Genomic DNA, 21,130 nt, shown 5'->3' with positions numbered 1-21,130 from the left:
TTCTAACTGTTGTTCCTGACCTGCATACGGATTTCTCAAGAGGCAGGTCCGGTGGTCAGGTATTCCCATCTCTTTCAGAATTTTCCACAGCTTATTGTGATCCACACAGTGAAAGGAGCTGGCACAGTCAATAAAGCAGAAATAGATGTTTTTCTGGAACTCTCTTGCTTTTTCAATGATCCAGCGGATGTTGGCAATTTGATCTCTGGTTCCTCTGCCTTTTCTAAATCCAGCTTGAACATCTGGAAGCTCACGGTTCACATACTGTTGAAGCCTGGCTTGGAGAATTTTGAGCACTACTTTGCTAGCGTGTGAGATGAGTGCAATTGTGCGGTAGTTTGAGCATTCTTTGGCATTGCCTTTCTTTGGGACTGGAATGAAAACTGACCTTTTCCAGTCCTGTGGCTACTACTGAGTTTTGCAAATTTGCTGGCATATTGAGTGCAGCACTTTCACAGCATCATCTTTTAGGACAGTGGCTCAGTGGTAAAGAAATCTGCCTGCCAATGCAGGAGACGCAGGTTCGATCCCTGGGCTGGGACGATCCCCTGGAGTAGGAAATAGCGACCCATTCCAGTAATCTTGCCTGGGAAATCCCATGGACAGAGGAGTCTGGTGGGCTACAAATCATGGGGTCACAAAAGAGTGGGACACAACTTAGCGACTAAACAGCAACAAACTACCTACAATAAAATAAGTAGGGATTCGATTTCATATTTTCTGACTCCACGTCAAGCGCTCTTTTCAACTCAATTCAACTCACTTGAAAGAACTTTCATGGAGTGCCTTTGGGTGTACTTTCGTAAACAGCACTGTCTCTGCAACTATTCTGAAGCATCTACTTGGCACAAAGCGTCATGGTGGGCACCACACATTCTCCACTTTCAGGAACGGCGCAAAAACATCTCTGATCGCTGATCTCTACAAAAAGCCAGTCTTTCCCCACTCTGATCCACTCTTGACACCGCCATCCAACAATCTTCCTAATTCACTTCCTTAATCACAATTCAAAAACTGTCAAAGATAACTTCCCATAAAAATAGAGGCCAAATCTCATCTGCTTCCAAAGTCTTCTATAAACTGACTCTAACTTACCTGGTAATTTCCCGGCACTTGCTAAGAAAAACCGAGTTAATCTCTTCCTTCCTGTCCATGTTGGCTTTCTTTACAACCTTCCTGCTCTCCCTTTGGTTCATATGATCACTCAAACCCAGAAGTGAGGCTCAAGTATTTCATCCCCAACTCCCGACAGAGAGTCCCTTCCTTCCAAGACCTTAAAATTTACTGTTGAGCTATAATTAATAATTCAAAACAACACACCATAATTAAATTAGGTGGCACAGATTATAGCTCACAGTGACTTTAAGGAGAAGAATCCACCAAGGGCTGCAAGAGAGTCTTCAGGAAGAAAAGAACACTTGAAATGGGTTCTGACTGATAGGCTAGGATAGGAACTGGCAGAAGTAAAATCACCCATGATGAGGAGCAACGGAAAAGCCTTCCCTTCTTCCCATTTACATCTCACCTAAGCCTCCAGCCAATATCGTCTCCTTCAGGAAGCCTTCCTCAGGAACTTCACACTCTAACCAACATTCTCTTCTCTGCGCTTCTAATACCATCACTGTACCACCCATGACACTGAATCAGGCCCTCAGTCCTTCTATATTATATTAACAAACCTTGTCTCACTGATCTGGCAGCAATATGTCCCCACATAGAAAGCACTCAATATTTGTTCAACTGAACTCAGTTCAGCAGCCACTGTTGCCTTCTGTCTTTTAAAAACCCATCGATCATAACACTGGTTCTTAACTTACCGGGCATCGCCTTTGGAAAGGTTGGTATTTACAGGATTGAGAATAACCTTGTTTGCGTCTACATCCACCACACATTTGGTGTGCAAGTCAATTTCTGCAGATTGAAAAAACAAAAAATGAGTCATTTTTGAAGCAGTGTATGTCAGAAAAAGCATTTGACCAAAAAAAAAAAAAAAAAAATCCAACACTCTTTCAGAATAGAAACAGTCAACAAACTAGAAATAGACAGGAACTTCCTCAATTGACCTGATAAAGGGCATCTAAAAAACTTGCAGCTAACTTCACACTTAATGGTAAAAGACTGAACAGCCTACCTACTAGCATCAGAAATAAGACAAGGATATCTATACCTGAAACATTTCCCTGGTGGCTTAGAGGGTAAAGCGTCTGCCTGCAATGCAGGAGACCTGGGTTCGATCCCTGGGTTGGGAAGATCCCCCGGAGAAGGAAATGGCAACCCACTCCAGTACTGTTGCCTGGAAAATCCCATGGACAGAGGAGCCTGGTCAGCTACAGTCCATGAGGTCACAAAGAGTCAGACACGACTGAGAGACGACACGTATACACCAATAAAAAAAAAAAAAGATGAGAAGGATGGCTACTATTGAGCCTATTCAAGGATATACCAGAACTTCTGGTCAGGGCAGTTAAGCAAGAAAAACTAACATAAGGCATCTCAACTGAAAAGAATAAATAAAACTACCTTTATTTGCACAAGATAGGATCTTATATATAGAAAATCCTAAAGAATCCACTAAAAAGCTACTAGAATAAACAGGTTTTGCAAAGTTGTAGGATATACACTCAATACACAAAAATCAGTTGTTTCCATACACCTGCAATAAAAAATCCAGAAATGAAGTTAAGAAAATTTCATTTATAACATTTTTGATTCATTTATATCAAAAAGATTTAAATGTTTAGGTAAAACCTTAAAAGAAGTGCAAAACATATACACTGAAGATTCCAAAATATTGTTGAAAGAAATTAAACACTTAAATAGAAAGAAATTATATTCATGAAGCGAAAGACTTAATCCTGTTAGGATAGCAATAACTCCTCTATACAAAAACTCAAGGCAATCCCTATCAAAATTCCAGTCAACTTTTTTTTTTTCCCCCAAAAGTTAACAAGTTGATCCTAATTCTATGTGGAAATGCACAAGACCTAGAATAGCAAAAAAACCTTGAAGAACAAAATACAAAGACAGCACTTGTCGATTGTAAACTTACTACACAACTACAGGAATCATGGTACTAATAAAACGAGGACAGATACGTGGATCAATGGAACAGAGAGTCCAAAATCAGTCAGATTTACGGCCAAATGACAACAGTGCCAAGAAAATCAATGGGCTAAGTACAGTCATTTCAACAAATGGCGCTAGCACGCCCTCATCAAAATGAAAAACTTCTGTGCTTCAAACGATACCATCAAGGGAGTAAAAAGATAATCTACAGAATTGAGAAAATATTTGTGCATCATCTATCTAATAAGGGACTTGCATCAGAAAATATAAAGAACTCTTACAACTCAATAATTTTAAAATGGGCCAAGACTGGGACTTCCCTGGTAGTCCAGTAATTAAAACTCCATGCTTCTAGGAGGCACGGGTTCAATTCCAGGCTGGGGAACTAAGATCTCACATGCCACATGGAACAGTCAAAATAATAAAACAAAATGGGCAAAGATTTGAACGGACATCTCTCCAAAAAAAATACAAAAATGGCCAATGACCACAAGAAATGACGCTCAACATCATTCATTAGACAATGGGGAAATGCAAATGAAAACCACAAGATCCCACTTCACACCCTCTAGCATAACTAACCAAAAAGACATATAACTAATATAAATACTGTCAGTGACATTGCAGTTTAAAAAAGAACAAATAATAAAAGTGTAAATTGGATCATGTCCAAAAAAAGCCAGGTAAGTATAGGTGAGGACATGGAAAAATTGGAACCTATATACAGTACTGGTGGGAATATAAAATGGTGCAGTCACCTTAGAAAGCAGTCTGGCAGTTCCTAATGGTTACACATAGAATTAGCACATGACCCAACAATTCCTACTTACAGAGATATACCCAGGAGAAACCTATGTCCATACAAAAGTTTATACATAGAAGTTCATAGCAGCATTATTTGGCTATTCATAACAGCTAAAAAGTGTAAACAACCCAAGTGTCCTTCAACTAATGGATGAATAAATGTGGTATATCCATAAAACAGAACACTACAGCAATTAAGTAGGTACTGACACATACAGTGGCAGACTTTATTTTGGGGGCTCCAAAATCACTGTGGATGGTTATTACAGCCATGAAATTAAAAGACACTTACTCCTTGGAAGGAAAGTTATGACTAACCTAAACAGCATACTAAAAAGCAGAGACATTACTTTGCCAACAAAAGTCCATCTAGTCAAGGCTATGGTTTTTCCAATGGTCATGTATGGATGTGAGAGTTGGACTATAAAGAAAGCTGAGTGCTGAAGAATTGATGCTTTTGAACTGTGGTGTTGGAGAAGACTCTTGAGAGTCCCGTGAACTGCAAGGAGATCCAACCAGTCCATCCTAAAGGAGATCAGTCCTGAATATTCACTGGAAGGACTGATGCTGAAGCTGAAACTCCAATACTTTGGCCAGTGAAGAGTTGACTCATTTGAAAAGACCCTGATGCTGGGAAAGATTGAGGGCAGGAGGAGAAGGGGATGACAGAGGATGAGATGGTTAGATGGCATCACCGACTCAATGGTCATGAGTTGGAGTAAACTCTGGGAGTTGGTGATGGACAGGGAGGCCTGGCGTGCTGCGGTTCATGGGGTTGCAAAGAGTCGGACATGACTGAGTGACTGAACTGAACTGATACATACTAAAACACAGATGAAGTTTGTGCTAAGTAAAAGAAGCCAGTCACAAAAGACCACCTATTGTATGATTTTACTTATTTCTAACATTCCGAACAGGCAAACAGAGACAGAAAATAAACTAGTTATTGCCGAGAGCTGAGGCCTGACTGTCGGCGGGCATAAGTGTCTACTGGGGGTGATGAAGACGTACTAAAATTGTGCTCATAGTTTTCACAACTGCATGAGTGCAGTAAAAACGACTGATGTGGCTGAACTGTATGAAATGTGAACTGTATCTTAAAGTTTTGGGGTTTTTTTTAATGTATATAGGCCACATCGTGTTCTCTTATTTTCATATTCCTCTACATTTCTGACCCAAAGTATGAAACAGTTTCTCTTTGCCTTATCTCTACTACACAAAGATATGCTCTAACGAAACAAACTGCCCTCCACTGGAGTCATTTTGTATTTTCCTAAGAACCTTGGCCAAATGTCAATGTCAAACTCATTACAACTTTAGAGTATTTCCACTGCCAGCAAAGAGGATTCATTTTTTGTTTGATTGCTTTAACTTACGTAACTGAGACAAATGAAAAACAAAACAAAAATTTCCTTTCCTGTCCTACCAAAAGTCAACTTTTCTCATATCAGTTATTTTATCAATACATTTGTTTGCAAAGACATAATCTATAAGTACGAAAAATTCAGTGGTCGGGCTTTTAGCCAATACTTTTTTCAGGCAAAGAGAACTGAAAAGAAAACAGAGCTATGTTTTATCCAGGTGTGGAAGACTAACTCCTGAAGGCTTATATTTCACTGTGGTCAACCAATATTAAAGTCTATTTCTAATACTTGTGTTTAAATCCACTCTATACTGTCACAGAAATGCTGCAAGAAAGCCTTAGTCACAACGAAGAAACTTTTCAAGCCCTTATCTTTACTTCTTCCTTTCCTTAGGCCCAGGCTTCCCAGGAGGTCCCAAGGTAAAGAATCTACCTGCCAATGCAGGAGACACAGGTTCAATCCCTGGGTTGGGAAGATTTTCTGGAGAAGAAATTAGCAACCTACTACAGGATTTTGGCCTGGGAAATCCCATGGCCGGAGGAGCCTGGCGGGCTACGGTCCACGGGGTCGCTAAAGAGTTGGACACGACTAAGCGTGCACAAAACGTTCCTTAGCCCCATAGCTCAAGAAAGTTTGCACACATCATACTTTGTTAATACCACCCCTTAATGACCTCTGACCATGCTATATTGGCCAGCCCCATATGTATATATTGTACACAAGTGCATTATCGAGCCTCCGGAAATTGTACTGACTCAGAATCTGCTATCTCACCACCCACCACAAAGCTAGATATTAGTTTCTTGCAAGAATGTCTGGTCTGAGCAAAGGCGCTGCATGTATAGTTCTGTATCAGAAGTGCACATCTTAAAAAAAAAAAAAAAAAGAAGTGCACATCTAGAATGCATGCCTGCAAAGCTGTAAATCAAATACTTTCCCCACGCCCACCAGAGTTTTGCCTTCATTTCAGATGATCTGGAATTGAGAAAGCATTCAAACATTTTCCTTCAATATTTGTAGGCTTTTCTCCTATACTCTTCACAGCTCCTCCATCTTACCCCTCATGACTTCACTAGATACATTAATAATTTGAAAATATTAAATGGCATGATTAAGGAACCAATTCCCAGAAAATCCTTTATAATTCAAAGAACTACCTAATAGCTAATATAGTCAACCTAAACTCATTTTGTCCTAAAGAGGGCAATCCTAAACAAATGTGCCTACATTTAACCCTCTGGAGGTGGCCTTTAAAATTATAAACTATCTTCACTTTTTTATTGCTCAGTTTTTATTATCAAATAAAATTCCCACCCCAATGCTGTTACAAGAAGGTTTTTCACAAGACTGTTTAGAATGTGGGTGGAACATCCAGGACACACACCCAAGCAAATAAAAGCAGTGAAGAGAGTTTAAGGGTCAGATTCTCTGGTCGCTCAGACGGTAAAGAATCTGCCTCCAATGCAGGAGACAGGGGTTCCATCCCTGGGTCGGGAAGATCCCCTGGAGCAGGGAATGGCAACCCACTCTAGTATTCTTGCCTGGAGAACTCCATGGACAGAGGAGCTTGGTGGGCTATAGTCCATGCGGTCGCAAACAGCCAGACATGACTGAGCAACTAACATACACAAAAAATTAAGGGTCAGATATACGAAAAGCATTTTACATCTAAATGTGATCAAAGCTTGAATAAAATTATACTGCTTCAAAATTCTAAATATGACACCTCCATGGAAAACTTCTTGCTCTATACTTCTTAGAAAGCAAAGAAACGGAAAGTGAAGTCGTGTCCAACTCTTCGCGACCACATGGACTGTAGCCTACCAGGCACCTCCATCCATGGGATTTTCCAGGCAAGAGTACTGTAATGGATTGCCACTTCCTTCTCCAGGGGATCTTCCCAACCCAGGGATTAAACCCAAGTCTCCTGCATTGCAGGCAGACGCTTTACCGTCTAAGCCACCAGGGAAGCCCCTTAGAAAGCAAAGCCATGATTAAATCGCAATGCCAAATTTAGGCCTTAAATTTAAGCTGGGTTTTAAAAAAGAAAAAAATTTAAACACCTATCAAAAATCCAAAAGATAAACACCTTCCTCTTAGTCTGGAACAACACTTTGGTTAAAAAGATAAAGACCTAGCTGTTATGCTCTACCTGTGTAAAAATAGCATGAAAGTGAACATGAACACACATGAACAACCATGTTCACAAAGCTAAAAGGTGGAAGCAACCAACTTTCCATCAATGGATGAATGGATAAACAGAATGTGGTATGTGTATATATATGTATGTATATGTGTATATATCTATTTTTTTTTCCCAATGGAAAATGATTCAATCTTTAAAAAGAATGAAATTCTGCTAAAACATGTACAAACCTTGAAGACATAGTGCTAAGAAAAATAAACCAGTCACAAAGGATAAGTTTTGCAGGATTCCACTTGTATGAAGACACTTAGAGTAGTCAAAGTCAGAGATAAAAAGTGTGACGGTAGCTGCCAGGGGTGGGGCTAAAGGGTCCACAGGGAGTTAGTATTTCAAGGGCATGGAGTTTCAGTTCTGCAAGATAAAAAAGTTCTAGAGATGGATGGTGGTGATAGTTCCATAACAATGTTAATGTACTTAATGCCACTGAACTGTACACTTAAAAGTGGTTTAAGATGGTCAATTTTGTATCTATGTTACCACAATAAAAAAAAAGCACTAAATACTCATCATTAGTATAATAAGTAACACATGGACAACAGCTTACTCCCAGGGAAGCATAAAATAATAAGATTGGTATTTAATTAGCACTATGTCTGAAAACCAATAAAAAATGAGAGTGATCTTAGAGTTAAGTAGTGCTGTAAGTTTATGTTATGACTAATCAAATTTTACAGTACTCAGAACCACGAATGCTTTGATGTATCCATGGTCCTTAGAAAAAGACAGACAGAAATTTACTCCACTAACATTGAAGCTCCCATATTATTTTCCAAACAGGATCTTTTTCTAGGTCAAGTTCCTCAAGATGAATAAAATATCAACAGCTGACAATTCAGTTTACTCAGCCAGCAAATTAGTCACCTTATAAAAGTGAACAATAATTTGAAATGAGTCTTTCTGCAATGCATAAATCAGCGATGGCTCTGTCTCCAATGACATCATAGTCAAAGATGGGCAGGGCCTGGAAGACTCCCTTTATATAACTCATGTTCTGTCTGGGGAGATGCATCATTCTCAGAGTGGACAAAATAATTCTGAGTTGTCCATTTATTAATCTGCCTTTCTAATTCTCCAGAAAATTAATAATAATTTTCAGACCAAACCTACTACTCAGAAATACAAATAAACCTCCCTTTATCTATCTATAACTTACTGTTAAATTTACAAGTAAAATTCACAAGTAAAAGGAAGATAGTAAATTATTAATATCTGTAAGAGTCACATCTTAGATTGCAAATTTTGCATGCTTTATATGGTTCTATTTTCAATAATCTGTGTCATAAAGTTAGTATTTTTACACGTCTGGGTATGCTCGTAATATTCATCACTAATATTTCATATATGAAGTGCTTGTTTTCCCAAATGGAATGTAGTAGTCTTATTAGAATAGGAAATAAGACTTATATTCTTTACTATAATTACAAGTGGCTTGGGACCCTTTTGAGGCCCACTGACCCAAGGAGAAAAAAAGGACGTGATGCCAGGGAGACCTGGAGAGCTGCAGTCCACGGGGTCACAAAGAGCTGCACACGGCCAGGCATGAACAACGACCCAAAGAGAAAAAAAAGAATGTGATGCCACAAAGGAAAGAGAGCAAAGAAGTAGTTTGCTTTCTAGTAAGAGATATATAAAATATCCTAATCACTTACTTCTATGTTTTTACCACTGAACATGAGAATCTATGCAATAAACAAAAGATAAAATATAACTGAGTTCTAATACGGCTAAAGAAATGACTGAGGAATGAAGGAAAATACTAGACAAGATGCCTGGTAAGGGGAAGAGAGATGATAATACCAAAACAACTGAAATACTCTTGAGTCTGTTTTCAAGAAACTCATCAACTTCACAGGATTAGAAAGTAGGTCTTTAAAAACTTATAAGGCAAAACCAGAATAAACAAATTTATCTTGAAAAAAGAAGAACAAAGCAGAAAGACCAGTGTCACCAATTTCAAACTTACTACAAAGCTATACTAATCAGACAGCAGGGTACTAACCTAAGAACAGACATATAAATCAATGAAATAGAACTGAGAATCCAGAGATATGCTGTCACATTTATGGTCAACTAATTTTCAACAAGGGTGCCAAGACAATCCAATGGGGAAAATATAGTCATTTCAACAAACGGTGCTAGGACAATTGTGTATCTACATGCAGAAAGATAAAATTGATTTCTTCCTCACCCCTCATTCAAAAGTTAATTCCAGGGGTTTCCTGGTGTCCTACTGGCTAGGATTCCGGGCTTCTGCGGCCAAGGGTCCAGGTTCAATCCCTGGTCAGGGAACTGACATCCCATAAGCCACGCAGTCAAAACAAAAATAAATTTTAAAAACTAACTCCAAACAAATCAAAGACCTAAATAAATGCATGAGCTAAAACTATAAAACTCTTAGAAAATATACACATTAAATTCACATGACTGTGAGTTAGGCACTGGCTTCTTAGAGATCAAATCAAAAGCACAAGCAACAAAAGAAAAAAACAGATAAATTGGACCACATCAAAATGAAAAACTTTTGTGCTTCAAAGGACACCACTGAAAGAATGAAAAGGCAACCCACATGCTCAAGAAAATATCTGCAAATCAAGTATCTGTTACAGGACTGGCATCCAGAATATATAAAGAACTCTAAGAATTCAATAATTTAAAAAAAAGATAAGCCAATTTAAAAAATAAGAATAGGGTTTGAATAGAGATCTCTGAAAATATATACAAAAGGCACATGAAAAGATGCTTAATTAACATTATTAGACATCGGGGATAAGAAAATAAAAAATCATAATGAGACTCCACTTCACACCCATTAGGATGGCAATCAAAAAGAAGGCCGATAAAACTGATGGGGAAGACGTGTAGAAACTGAAACCCTCACATATTGCTGAAGCAGGTGTAAAATGGTGCAGTAACTCTGGAACACCATTGAGCAGTTCCGCAGGAGTTAGCGTTACTACATGACCCAGGAATTCCACTTCTATATTTATACATACTCAAGAGAAAGGAAAATACACAATAACTTATTATTACATTACACAAAAGTTCATGATTCATTAAAAGCCAAAAAATGGAAACAAGCCAGATGCCCATCAACTGAGAATGGGCATCAAAGTGCAGCATATCCATGTCAGAACACTGCTGTGCTGTGCCTAGTCACTCAGTCCTGTCGGATTCTGTGTGACCCCATGGACTGCAGTCCGCCAGTTCCTCAGTCCCTGGGGATTCCCCAGGCAAGGATCCTGGAGTGGGTTTTCCATGCCCTCCTCCAGGGGATCTTCCCAACCCAGGGATTGAACCCAGGTCTCCCACATTCCAGGCGGATTCTTTACCATCTGAGCCATCAGGTAAGCCCCAAAGATTATTATTCAGCCTTAAAAAGGAATGAAGTATTGATTCATGCTACAACATGGGTAAGTCCTAAAGGACTTATGCCAAGGGAAAGGAGTCAGATACAAAAGTCCATAAATTATATGACTCCATTTATATGAATGTCCAGATTAGGGAAATCCAGAGACAAGATGTACATCAGGGGCTGTGGGGAGAGGGGAGGGGATGGAAGTGCGGGTGGATGGAGAGTAACCACTAACTGGAGAGCGTCTCTCGTAGGGATGATAAAAAATGTTCTGGAATCCGGTAGTGGTGATCATTGCACAACTCTGCAAATACACTAAAAGCCACTGAATTATACACTTTTGATAGGTGAATTACATCTCAAAAATAGCTCAGAAGGAATGGTCCCACTACCATCAATGGATGTAAACTATGGTTCAAGTCCCTCAACCACACTTCTAAATAATCACTACTTTGAAGAACCCAGCCAACCCAATTCTCACTCACAATTAATAACCTCACATTCTACCTCATCAAGAAAACTGAACACTCTAGGGCTTTCCCATTGTATAATGATCCTCTCCCCTCTATATTTCAAAAATTCTCCACTCTAATGACTATTTCTCCCTGTTGATAAAAAGGCTCAAACAACTCCCAGACTTGGGTTGGCAGGGAGCGGGGGAGGCCTGTTCCTCATCTCCAGAAGACCATTCTTTACCATGGCTTTCTATACGCCATTTCTTGAAAGAAAACTCCCGTATACTCACTGCCTCCATATGAGCACACACACTGATTTCTCAGCCCACTACCAACCCACCAACAGCAATTCATCCATTCAGTCGAAATTATTCTTTTGCCATTCTTCACCCTGGGCCACCACATTACTTTCACCTGCTTTTCCTTACGCCTGTCTTCTCAGCCTCTGTGACCTCCTCCTTCAGGAACATGCCTTAATTTGGTGTTCTATAAGACCTTCTAAATATAGTAACAACTTCCATGTCTACCCGAATCTCCAGTCCCTTATTTTCAGCCTTCTGTACAACAGCTTTCTCGATCCACCCCTTGGCTGCACCTCAGAACCTAAAACTCAACAAGTCTGTTGCATTTCTTCCAGGCGTACACTACATCTCATCTGAAGATGTAGGTGCAGTGGGTGGTGTGTGATAAGCACTGACTAAATACTGTTGAATGTCTAACAAGAGAGCTCATAACTTCCCATACCTCTACCTTAAAACCTGCTTCTCCCACATTTCTAATCTCAGTTGATGACACCGGCACTCATTCACTTAGTCATCTAAACTGGAAGCTTTGCAATCATCCTATATTTCCTAGGGCTTCCCCTGTGGCTCAGTTGGTAAAGAGTCCACCTGCAATGCAGGAGACCTGGGTTCAATCCCTGGGTTGGGAAGATCCCCTGGAAAAGGGAAAGGCTACCCACTCCAGTATTCCGGCTTAGAGAATTCCACGGACTGTATGAGGTTGCAAAGAGTCGGACACAACTGGCAACTTTCACTATATTTCCTAAATCTTGGCTGCTTTCACACCACCTTGAAATGCAAGGCCACAAAGGGTCTTTGCATCACCCACCTCTCAGGAATGCGGCCCCAGCCAGCAACCTTCAGGACAAACCGCAGGTCTGCTCACCGCTTAAGAGCAATGGGGTTCCCAGCTCAGTGCTCCTCAGATGCAACCCAAACCCAAACCCACTGCCTGCAGAGCATCCGTCTGGACCCCTCCACATCACTCCTGTGGGATTTGCAGGCGAAATCTGACCCCAAAGTCCTGTGTCTTTCACCAGCATCCATCTAGGAGTAACAAGCTCATGTATCAGCTTGTGAGCAAGGTAAAGATGCAGACCTTAATTTCTCTTCCGAGAGCATCTCTGTAACAGTGCCACTGCCCCTTTCAAAAACCTAGACATTTGTGACAACACAGATGGACCCCAAGGAATGTACTGTACTAAGCAAATCAAACACCGTATAGTTTTATTTATATAAAAAAATATAAATATGAAGAATATAAAACAAAACAATCAGGATGGGGAACACATGTACACCCATAGGGGATTCATGTCAATGTATGGCAAAACCCATACGATATTGTAAAGTAAAAAAATAAAGAAATACAACTAAAACAAAAAAAGTCTCACAGACACAGAGGACAGACCAGTGGCTATAGAGAAGAGGGTTGGAGGCTGGCAAAATGGATGAAGGGGGCGAAATTGTTTGGTGACATGGTTACTAGACTTATTGTAGCGATCACTTTTTAAGAGTTAAGTTGTACACCTGGAACTAATATGTTCATACCAATTTTACCTAAAACAAACCTACAGTCATTGCACCCCTTATCCTGTCCTAGATCCCCCCTGAATCTGCCTGGACCTCACTTCGGTAACTTCATTCGGCTCTGCTCCCCACAAACCTCTCAACTTCAGTGAAGCCACCTTCCATCACTCCTCGCATCCCCCACTCGCCACATGCTTCCAGCTTTTCCAAGAAAGCACAGAATTTAAGGGCTGTGGCTCCAGAGTTGAACTGCCCACGTTCCAGTCCTCCGTTCCTCTACTTGGTAATTATGTGATTTGGTGCAAGTAGTAACTTTGTCCAAGTTTCCATTTTCTTGTCTGTAAAATGAGCTATCGTATAAATTCTTCCTAGAATTTTTGGAAAGACTGATCAAAATAATCTAGTTCAGTGCTCTGGATATGTCAGCACAAGGTAACCTCTCTAACTGTTATTTACAAGATACTGTCTGCTTCCTGCTGCTTGAATGTTTACAGCTAACTTCCCCGCTGTTCTTGCAAATATCTGGCTAATTCCACCTTTTGCTAAGCTCAACAACTCATGCTATGCACCCCACTTGACTTGTCTTCCTCCTTGTCAATTGTCTTCAACCCATTACTCATCATTCTCAAGTCCCACCCCCATTTCTTTAATTCATAAGGCACTGCTCGGACTTCCCTGGAGCTCCATGCTTCAAGTGCAGGGGGCAGAGGTTCAAACCCTGGTCAGGGAACTAAGATTCCACACGCCATCTGGCATGGCCAAAAAAAAAAGCACTGTTGCTGACTTGTGTACTATCTTCTTGTGTGTGTGTGTGTGTGTATGTGTGTGTGTGTGTGTGTGAATCCACCTGCCAGTGAAAGAGACGTAAGAGACTCAGGTTGGATCCCTGGGTTTGGAAGATCCTCTAGAGGAGGACACAGCAACCCACTCCAGTATTCTTGTCTAGAGAATCCCATAGACAGAGGAGCCTGGCGGGCCACAGTCCATAGAGTCAAAAAGAGTTGGACACGACTAAAGCAACTTAGTATATATAGCATGCATGGACTGTATCCTTATAACTGACTCACCCTGTGTACCTCTTATTACCAACCAGACAGTAAGTTCTGTTGGTCAAGGATCATGACTTATGCTTCTCATATATCGTGCACATCTTTGAAAATTACGCAAACTCAGGAATGCAGCATCCTGTGAAGATCATCATGTCTGATACGGCAGTAAAAGCACAAGCTTTAATGGCAAAACAGGAGAAATTCAGGCTCCAAAATCCTGCTTTTGTAATTCTGGGCAAGTTACCTAACTTCTCTGAGATTGTGTTCAACAGAAATTCTATAACCACCTTTCAAACTTTTGTTTCAAGAATAATGTATAAAAAGGAATGAACAACAACAAAAAAAGGAATGAACTTTGTAGCTCACAAATAGAAAACTCTCAAAAAGTAGCTATGATTTTTTTCCTCCAATCAACACATGTTAAATTGAATAGGCTAATTCATTAATGCTTGTGTCTATCAGCCACTCTGTCGTGTCTGACTCTTTGTGACCCCACAAGACTGTAGCCCGCCAGGCTCCTCTGTCCATGAAATTCTCCATGCAAGAAGACTGGAGTGGGTAGCCATTTCCTCCTCCAGGGGATCTTCCTGACCCTAGGATTGCAGGCAGATTCTTTAACTTCTGAGCCAATAGCAGCTTTTAAAGATATCAACAGCTTCTGAGAGGTAAAGCCCAATACCAGTTAAGTTGTGGACTTCAAGTCCCTTACACCAGCCAGTTTCACACACTTTCCTAATGAATACACTGCTTCTGCCGGCCAAGCTTTTGAACACAAAGGGAAACTGATCAGCGAGCAGAGATCAATAATAAATACATTTCCACCCAGTAAGCAGCTCAATTCATCTGCTTAACCAATAGTTTTGCCGGTGGCTTCTTCCATCTTCAGAACTTAAGAAATGGAAAAGTTGACACTGGTCACTGTTTTATGGAGGTGTGAGTCAAGGCAGGGGGCTGGGGGGAACGGAGCAGTGGGGAGGAATGGACATCAATGCCAATTCAAACAAATTTTGATTTGATAAACCTGTACTTTCTTCTTCAAAAGCCTCTAATCCAATGAGTATAAATCCCATTTTCAGTCACTGAGTTGACAGTAGAAACAGAAGAATGTTGTGATAGATGTGTCTCATCCTCTATTAGCATATCGAGCAGATGCTAATAGAACAAGAATCTTCTGTTTCAGAAATCTATCAGAAATTTCCATCCACAGTCATCTCTAACTCCAACACCAGTTCTCTCTCTCTGAGAAGGCTTAAGAACCACCAGTGGGTTTGGAGTCAAAAAATACCTTCCTGTTTCAAACATGCTCCCGCCCCACACTGCACCTTGACTTTCCGGGGATCTCCTGTTCTCCCGGACCACCAGGGTCTTCCAACAGTCCTTCCACAGGGACTCCTACAGTCCCAGTTTCGCCTGCCTTTTAAAAAAATTTTTTTTATTGAAGGATAATTGCTTTACAGAATTTTGTTGCTTTCTGTCAAACCTCAACATGAATCAGCCATAGATAAACATATGTCCTCTCCCTTTTGAACCTGCCTCCCTCACCTGTCTTCTGATTCCCACCTGCTCACTTGGTTTTGACTGGTCTCCTTCCTCTTCTGGGGGCTTCATTTTTCACCACGTTGCCCAGCGATGCCCTGAATCAGTTTATCTCACCCAGGCTTTGCAGCCTGCCCTGAGATCTGGCTATCTTTCTAATCATGCATGTGTCTTGAGACCCACACAAAGTTCTATTAATAAAAAGCTGAACGGCGCACATGGCCCGGCCACCCTGAAGCCAGACTTCTGGGCCCCCTGCAACTTGGCCTGACCTTTCTCATCTCACCAGTCTCCGATCCCCCTGACGGAACCCCCCTGCCAGGGAGGAGGGTTATCTTATCTCAACTCTGTGCCTAACCTAGCCTGGCTCACTCCTACCCTTGTGCCTTTGCTCTCAGGCGGTACTTCCTTCTCAAAGAACCAATTTCCCCCTACTCCCCTCTTCTCCCACGGGAAACCGTTCCAACCATAAGCTCCCTCCCTCCACACAGAAGACTTCCCTCATCACCACGCTTTGAAGGATCTCTCTAAATTCCTACATCTCCCTCTCATACACTTGGCATTTAGTCACTAGCAATCTGCTACAGGTTTTTTACCTTTCAATCCTATCTTTTCATATGACAGTCATTTCCTCATGAGCATACAACATTAAGTACACTTTATTTATTTTGTTTGTCTTGGCCATGCCACGCAGCATGCAGGATCTTAGTCCCCTGACCAGGAATCAAACTTGTGCCCACTGCAGAGGAAGTGTGGAGTCCTGACGACTGAACCACCCAGGAAGCCCCCCTGTAAAGCACACTTTAAAAAATATTAATGCTCTAATAGCAGCCAACACCAAGAGAAAGTGTTCAGGAAATAAAATTCCCCCAACAAGAACAACCAATCTCATTTTTTCACATTTCTTTCGAGCCCTTGCCTGTTCCTGTTGGTATTTTTACATAGTAGTATCATGATAGTAGGTCCAACCATACAGTTACACATACTGTTTTACAGTCTGCTTTTTCTAACATAAGGAAGTCTTCCTTTTTAAATGGTTTTGATTTTCATCATTTTTAATGTCTATAAATATCTTATCCACTGAGATATTAGACTGTAATTCACTTAAGCACTGACTTCTACTTGACATTAGTCTTTGTATCTTTCACCATAATGATGATTCTTCTCTGTGACTTTCACTGCATCAAGACTGAAATGCAAACCAAACCCTTGAGAAATCCCTGCTAAAATAAATGTATTGACCATGCTTCCTAACACCCAAAATAACCCATTTCACCGGTTTTTCTTCTTTCTAGCTAAATTTCTAACATAATTTTTGGTTTCATCACACCTCAGCAAATGTACTTCCCAAACAGTTTTTTACCTAGATTTATTTTGATAGTTAATCTCACACATATTTAAGCCACGAGAAGTCCCTTGAGGAAGGCAATAAAATCCCATACTACCTAATATAAGATAGACACCTGGCAGGCATTCAATGAATATTAAATATTTTTTAAGCCATCTACAGTTATAAAACATCAAATTACTGAACAGGAGATGTCGCTGACCTAACTAGTGCCATCAGTCATTCGTGTAAAACTTCGGCTCATTTAATAATTAGATTGGTTAATAATGCATGAACAGGTGTTCCTTACAGTACACAGAACACAACCAGGTTACTTGGTGAGCTGTACACGTCTCAGAGATGACATGCAGAGACGGACAAATAGAACTGCAAACAGAACTCCCAGATCTCGTGACAAAACAAGCTTGACCCCTTTGACTTCAGCTGTTCAAGTTCATACTTCAGAGGAAGAAAAGCGGGAAAAAAAAGTCGTAGTATTGAAACTATGTAGAATTACACAGGCATGTGAATACAAACTGGAATGAAAGTAAGAAAATGAGTGTGAATTGTTATGGTGAAAGAATGTTGGAGACTTCTTCCTTTTTATTTTTTGTTTAAATGTATAATGTTTGTATAATGTTAAAATGTATAACAATAAAAATATTCCCGACAAATGCATATTCATTAACCATTACAATTCTCGCTATTACTGAAGTAGGCCTAAAGCTGAATGTTCAACTAAGTTCCCCAAGCCCACATATAGTTGAGCAAATGCAAAGAAACCAACCATCCACCTTAATACCTAAGCCCAGTCAGACACTGAATCACAGGAAGAACTTACTAGTACACTAGAAACTTCTTGCCAATTTAAGATTTTCCTTAACAGGTAGCTAATGGGATTCCAAGTATCATTCAGAATGATACATGGCAGAAACCAAAACAATATTGTAGAGCAATTATCTTCCAATTAAAAATATTTTTTTAAAAATAGAAGAAATATAAAAGAGAAAAATATTATACAAAAATAAGTAAGTCTTTATAGAATAAAACTACATCGTCCCAGGAACCCATTCTCATCTCATTCTCACTGGTAAAGTCATTTCTGAGATTGCTTCCTGCACTAACCTGCCAAGGGAGAAACAATTATGACGAAAAGTTTACCATTCATCATAATTATATACTATTACTTAATACATTAGTTTTTCCAGAAGTAATAATTGGTCAAATAATTTTTTTCAAAATTACTGGAAAGGGATATGGCTTGGTTTTAGCCTTTTTAAGCAAACTCTACACAGCAGTTTAAAAATCACTGGCTTTAGAATTTCACTCCATTGTATTCCACTAGATCCTCAAGATGTATGTAAATGACTCCTTTAGGACAAAATAGAAATAGAACCACTTGTAATTCTCTACAGCAATCACTGAAAAAAAAAGTCCACGTGCACTCAGGAACTATAAGAGATGGCACTAAATTAAAGAGGCAGTTTACCACAAATAATGCACTTCTATTTAAAGGGTAAAGGATCTATGCATACACTTTAATTTTAAAATGAGTTCAAAAGAATAGCTAACATCTACTCCAAAACTGTAAGTATTATCCTATGCATCCCTTGAAACTCTAATACTGACACTTACAATCAATGTCTAATCAATGACTATGTATAAGTAAAAAGGATAGTACTTCCCCTGGAAAACTGAAATTCAAAGTAGGGGGAGGGGAAGAATGAAGAATTTTAATTGAGAGTTAGCTGCCTCTTTTTAGCACTGACATTTCCCAAGTTTTCTGTGAACAGGAAATTTTTAAAATGTGCTGAAATCACCCTTTCAGAATCAAATCCCAGCTACTTTGCCTTTTCTGTGGCTTAGTGTTTTGCCTTGTTTCTAAATCACTGTGATGGTAATATACTTGAAATGAACTGAAATAAAGCTGCCTGAACTCCTTTAAGACCAGAAGCTTTCGGGAAACTTCCACAGTTCATCTAAGTTCTTTCATTGTGTCAGAGTGTGGAGTTAGTAAGGCCGAGACTGAAGACCCAAAACGTGCACTCTTTGAGAAGGTAAAGTAATTAAGTTCTTAGGGAAAACTTCTTCTGTGTCATCTGACAGCCTTTAGCCGACCAAGCAGGAACAGGAGGAATCACCAACTCAAAAACAGAAAAAATGCCAGTACGCCAACCTGTTGATCTGTGTGTCTCAACATACAGCGAAGACAACCAGAAAGCAAGCCAATTTCTACACAGACCTAAACCACACTGAACTATGAACAAGTAAGTTGTGAAAACGACTTAATGATTCTGTTACTTACACAAATGATTTGCACTGAGAGCCTTACCAATTGAAAAGTCGTCTCCTGGGACTCTAATGATTTCCCCACTAGTATTACCTGGTGTAGGAGGTGTTTTCAATATCTCGTTTAAAGTAATCTGTCCTGTCACGAGCCTAGTTAAGCATTAAAGCCAAGGCCCAGCCCACCTCTTCTGACTTGAGTCGGGTTCTCTCTACTCCATCTGACTCTTTAAAGAGGATTTAAAATGTACTCGGTTTATCTGCTTTCTCTACCCTCCCTGCAGAATTGAGAGAATGCTTGAAAGATACAATTTCACAAGAATCTTGGCACCTAAGCTATTTATTGTTGAGAGATGACGAATATGACTTCAAGCAAAAGCAAAACTTTCTCAACAGTCAAAAAAAAAAAAAAAAAAGCGGGGGGTGGGGTGGGGGCGGGCAACTCCTCTCCCCAAGTTCAATCAAAGTATTTACAAGTCTTTCTGACCGTCCAGGTTAAAAGGGATATTAAAGTTAAACACCAAGAGAAAGGAGTTTTTCTCTAGAGCGCTTTCTCAGGAGTAAGCCCAACTCCCTGCTCTTCTTCCTGCCGCGAGCCACGGGTGAGCGGGGTCTGGACGCCTGGGCCACCGACGTGGGGCCTGGGGGTCCCCGGCTGTCCCGGCCAGGCCGGAGGGCGAGGACCCCCGGGGCGGGGCCGCTCTGACAGCTGGAGGGCCGCGAGCGGGGGCGCGCGGGGCACGGGACCCGGGGCCGGGTGGAGAAGGAGGAAGCGAGCCCGGGGCGCTGGACGCGGGCGCCCTCCTGAAGGGCAGGGAGACCGGAGGGCGAAAGGGCAGCGGGGCGGGAGCACCGGCGGAAGGGCAGCGGGATGGGACGTGGGGCCCGCGGCGCCCCGGGACGCGGTGCCGGCGAGGGGAGGGGCGTCCCGCGCAGGCGGGGCGGGCGCGGAGGACGAGGTTTCGGGGTGCGCTGGCCGCCCCCCTCGCCCGGGCGCAGATTTCAGGGGCGGGGCCGGCCGGACCCCACACGGCGGCCGCGGCCAAGGCAAGGTCGCGCCAGGCACCTGCCGCCTCCGCCGCGGCGGCCCCGGGCTATCTGGGCTCTCACCTCTTCGGTTCATGGGCCGGATCCGGACGGCCACTTTCACTTTGGAGTCTCCCATCCTGCCGCCGCCGAGGTTCTCGCTCGGCTTCCGTCTGCCGCGGCCACCGGGCAACTCTTTGGGGCTGACCGGGCGGGAGGGGGCTACGGGAGAGAGAGGCGTGGCCAGGGCGGGGCCTGTGGGGGCGGGGCCGGCCCGGGGCTCCCGGCGCGCCCCCGCTGCATGACGGGACTTGTAGTCCCCGTCGGTGGTCTTGGGTAGGCCGGCAGAGCTTCGGGCGCGCTTCCCTCTCTGGAGTTTGTAAATTCCCTTCTGCTTCAACACCATCCTCTCCCTTGTGGTTAGTACTGAGACATAAGCTGTCTATGAGCTGATACCTCACCTGAAAACAAACAGTTGAAAAATGGCATTGGCGACCTTGCGACCTCTTTCAGACTCATTTCCTGACAATCTTGTGTTTGATCCCAGGCTCAAATCATCTCCTCTGCCTGGATTGCCCTCCCCACCTTGTTTGCTGAAATCACCCTTGAAGGCAAATCAAAAGTTACCTCTTCCAGAGATCTTCATAAATCCACAGGTTATCCCATACCAGCCACCCCCTGTCCCAGTCAAGACCTTGGGAAATCAGGCATCAAGCTGGGTTCAAATCCACCCTAAACAGTTTCCAGCTGTGTGACCAGACAAGCAATTTGACCACTCTGTGCTTGTCTTTTGCATATTTAAAATGAAGACCATGAGAGTGCCTACTTTATAGGTTCCTAGTCAGGTTCAA

General features: G+C 41.6%; 1 protein-coding gene across 2 annotated transcripts in view; it reads right to left on the bottom strand.

Annotated features, from left to right (window-relative positions):
* KIF13B (kinesin family member 13B) overlaps nucleotides 1-20,513 on the bottom strand; it is a 204,145-nt gene extending 183,632 nt beyond the window's left edge. For both annotated transcript variants that reach the window (XM_043891130.1, XM_043891131.1), the window contains exons 1-2: nucleotides 20,364-20,513; nucleotides 1,818-1,911 (exon numbers count right to left, since the gene is read on the bottom strand). In XM_043891130.1, coding sequence (XP_043747065.1) covers nucleotides 1,818-1,911; nucleotides 20,364-20,418 — 149 coding nt within the window. In that variant the 5' untranslated portion in view covers nucleotides 20,419-20,513. The remainder of the gene's footprint in view (nucleotides 1-1,817; nucleotides 1,912-20,363) is intronic.
* Nucleotides 20,514-21,130: the final 617 nt, after the last annotated feature.

The sequence above is a fragment of the Cervus elaphus genome, chromosome 29 (genome assembly GCF_910594005.1).
Source record: "Cervus elaphus chromosome 29, mCerEla1.1, whole genome shotgun sequence".
NCBI classification, from domain to species: domain Eukaryota; kingdom Metazoa; phylum Chordata; class Mammalia; order Artiodactyla; family Cervidae; genus Cervus; species Cervus elaphus.
Note: the sequence above shows the minus strand (reverse complement) of the source record. Positions and strands in the feature narration are given on the sequence as shown.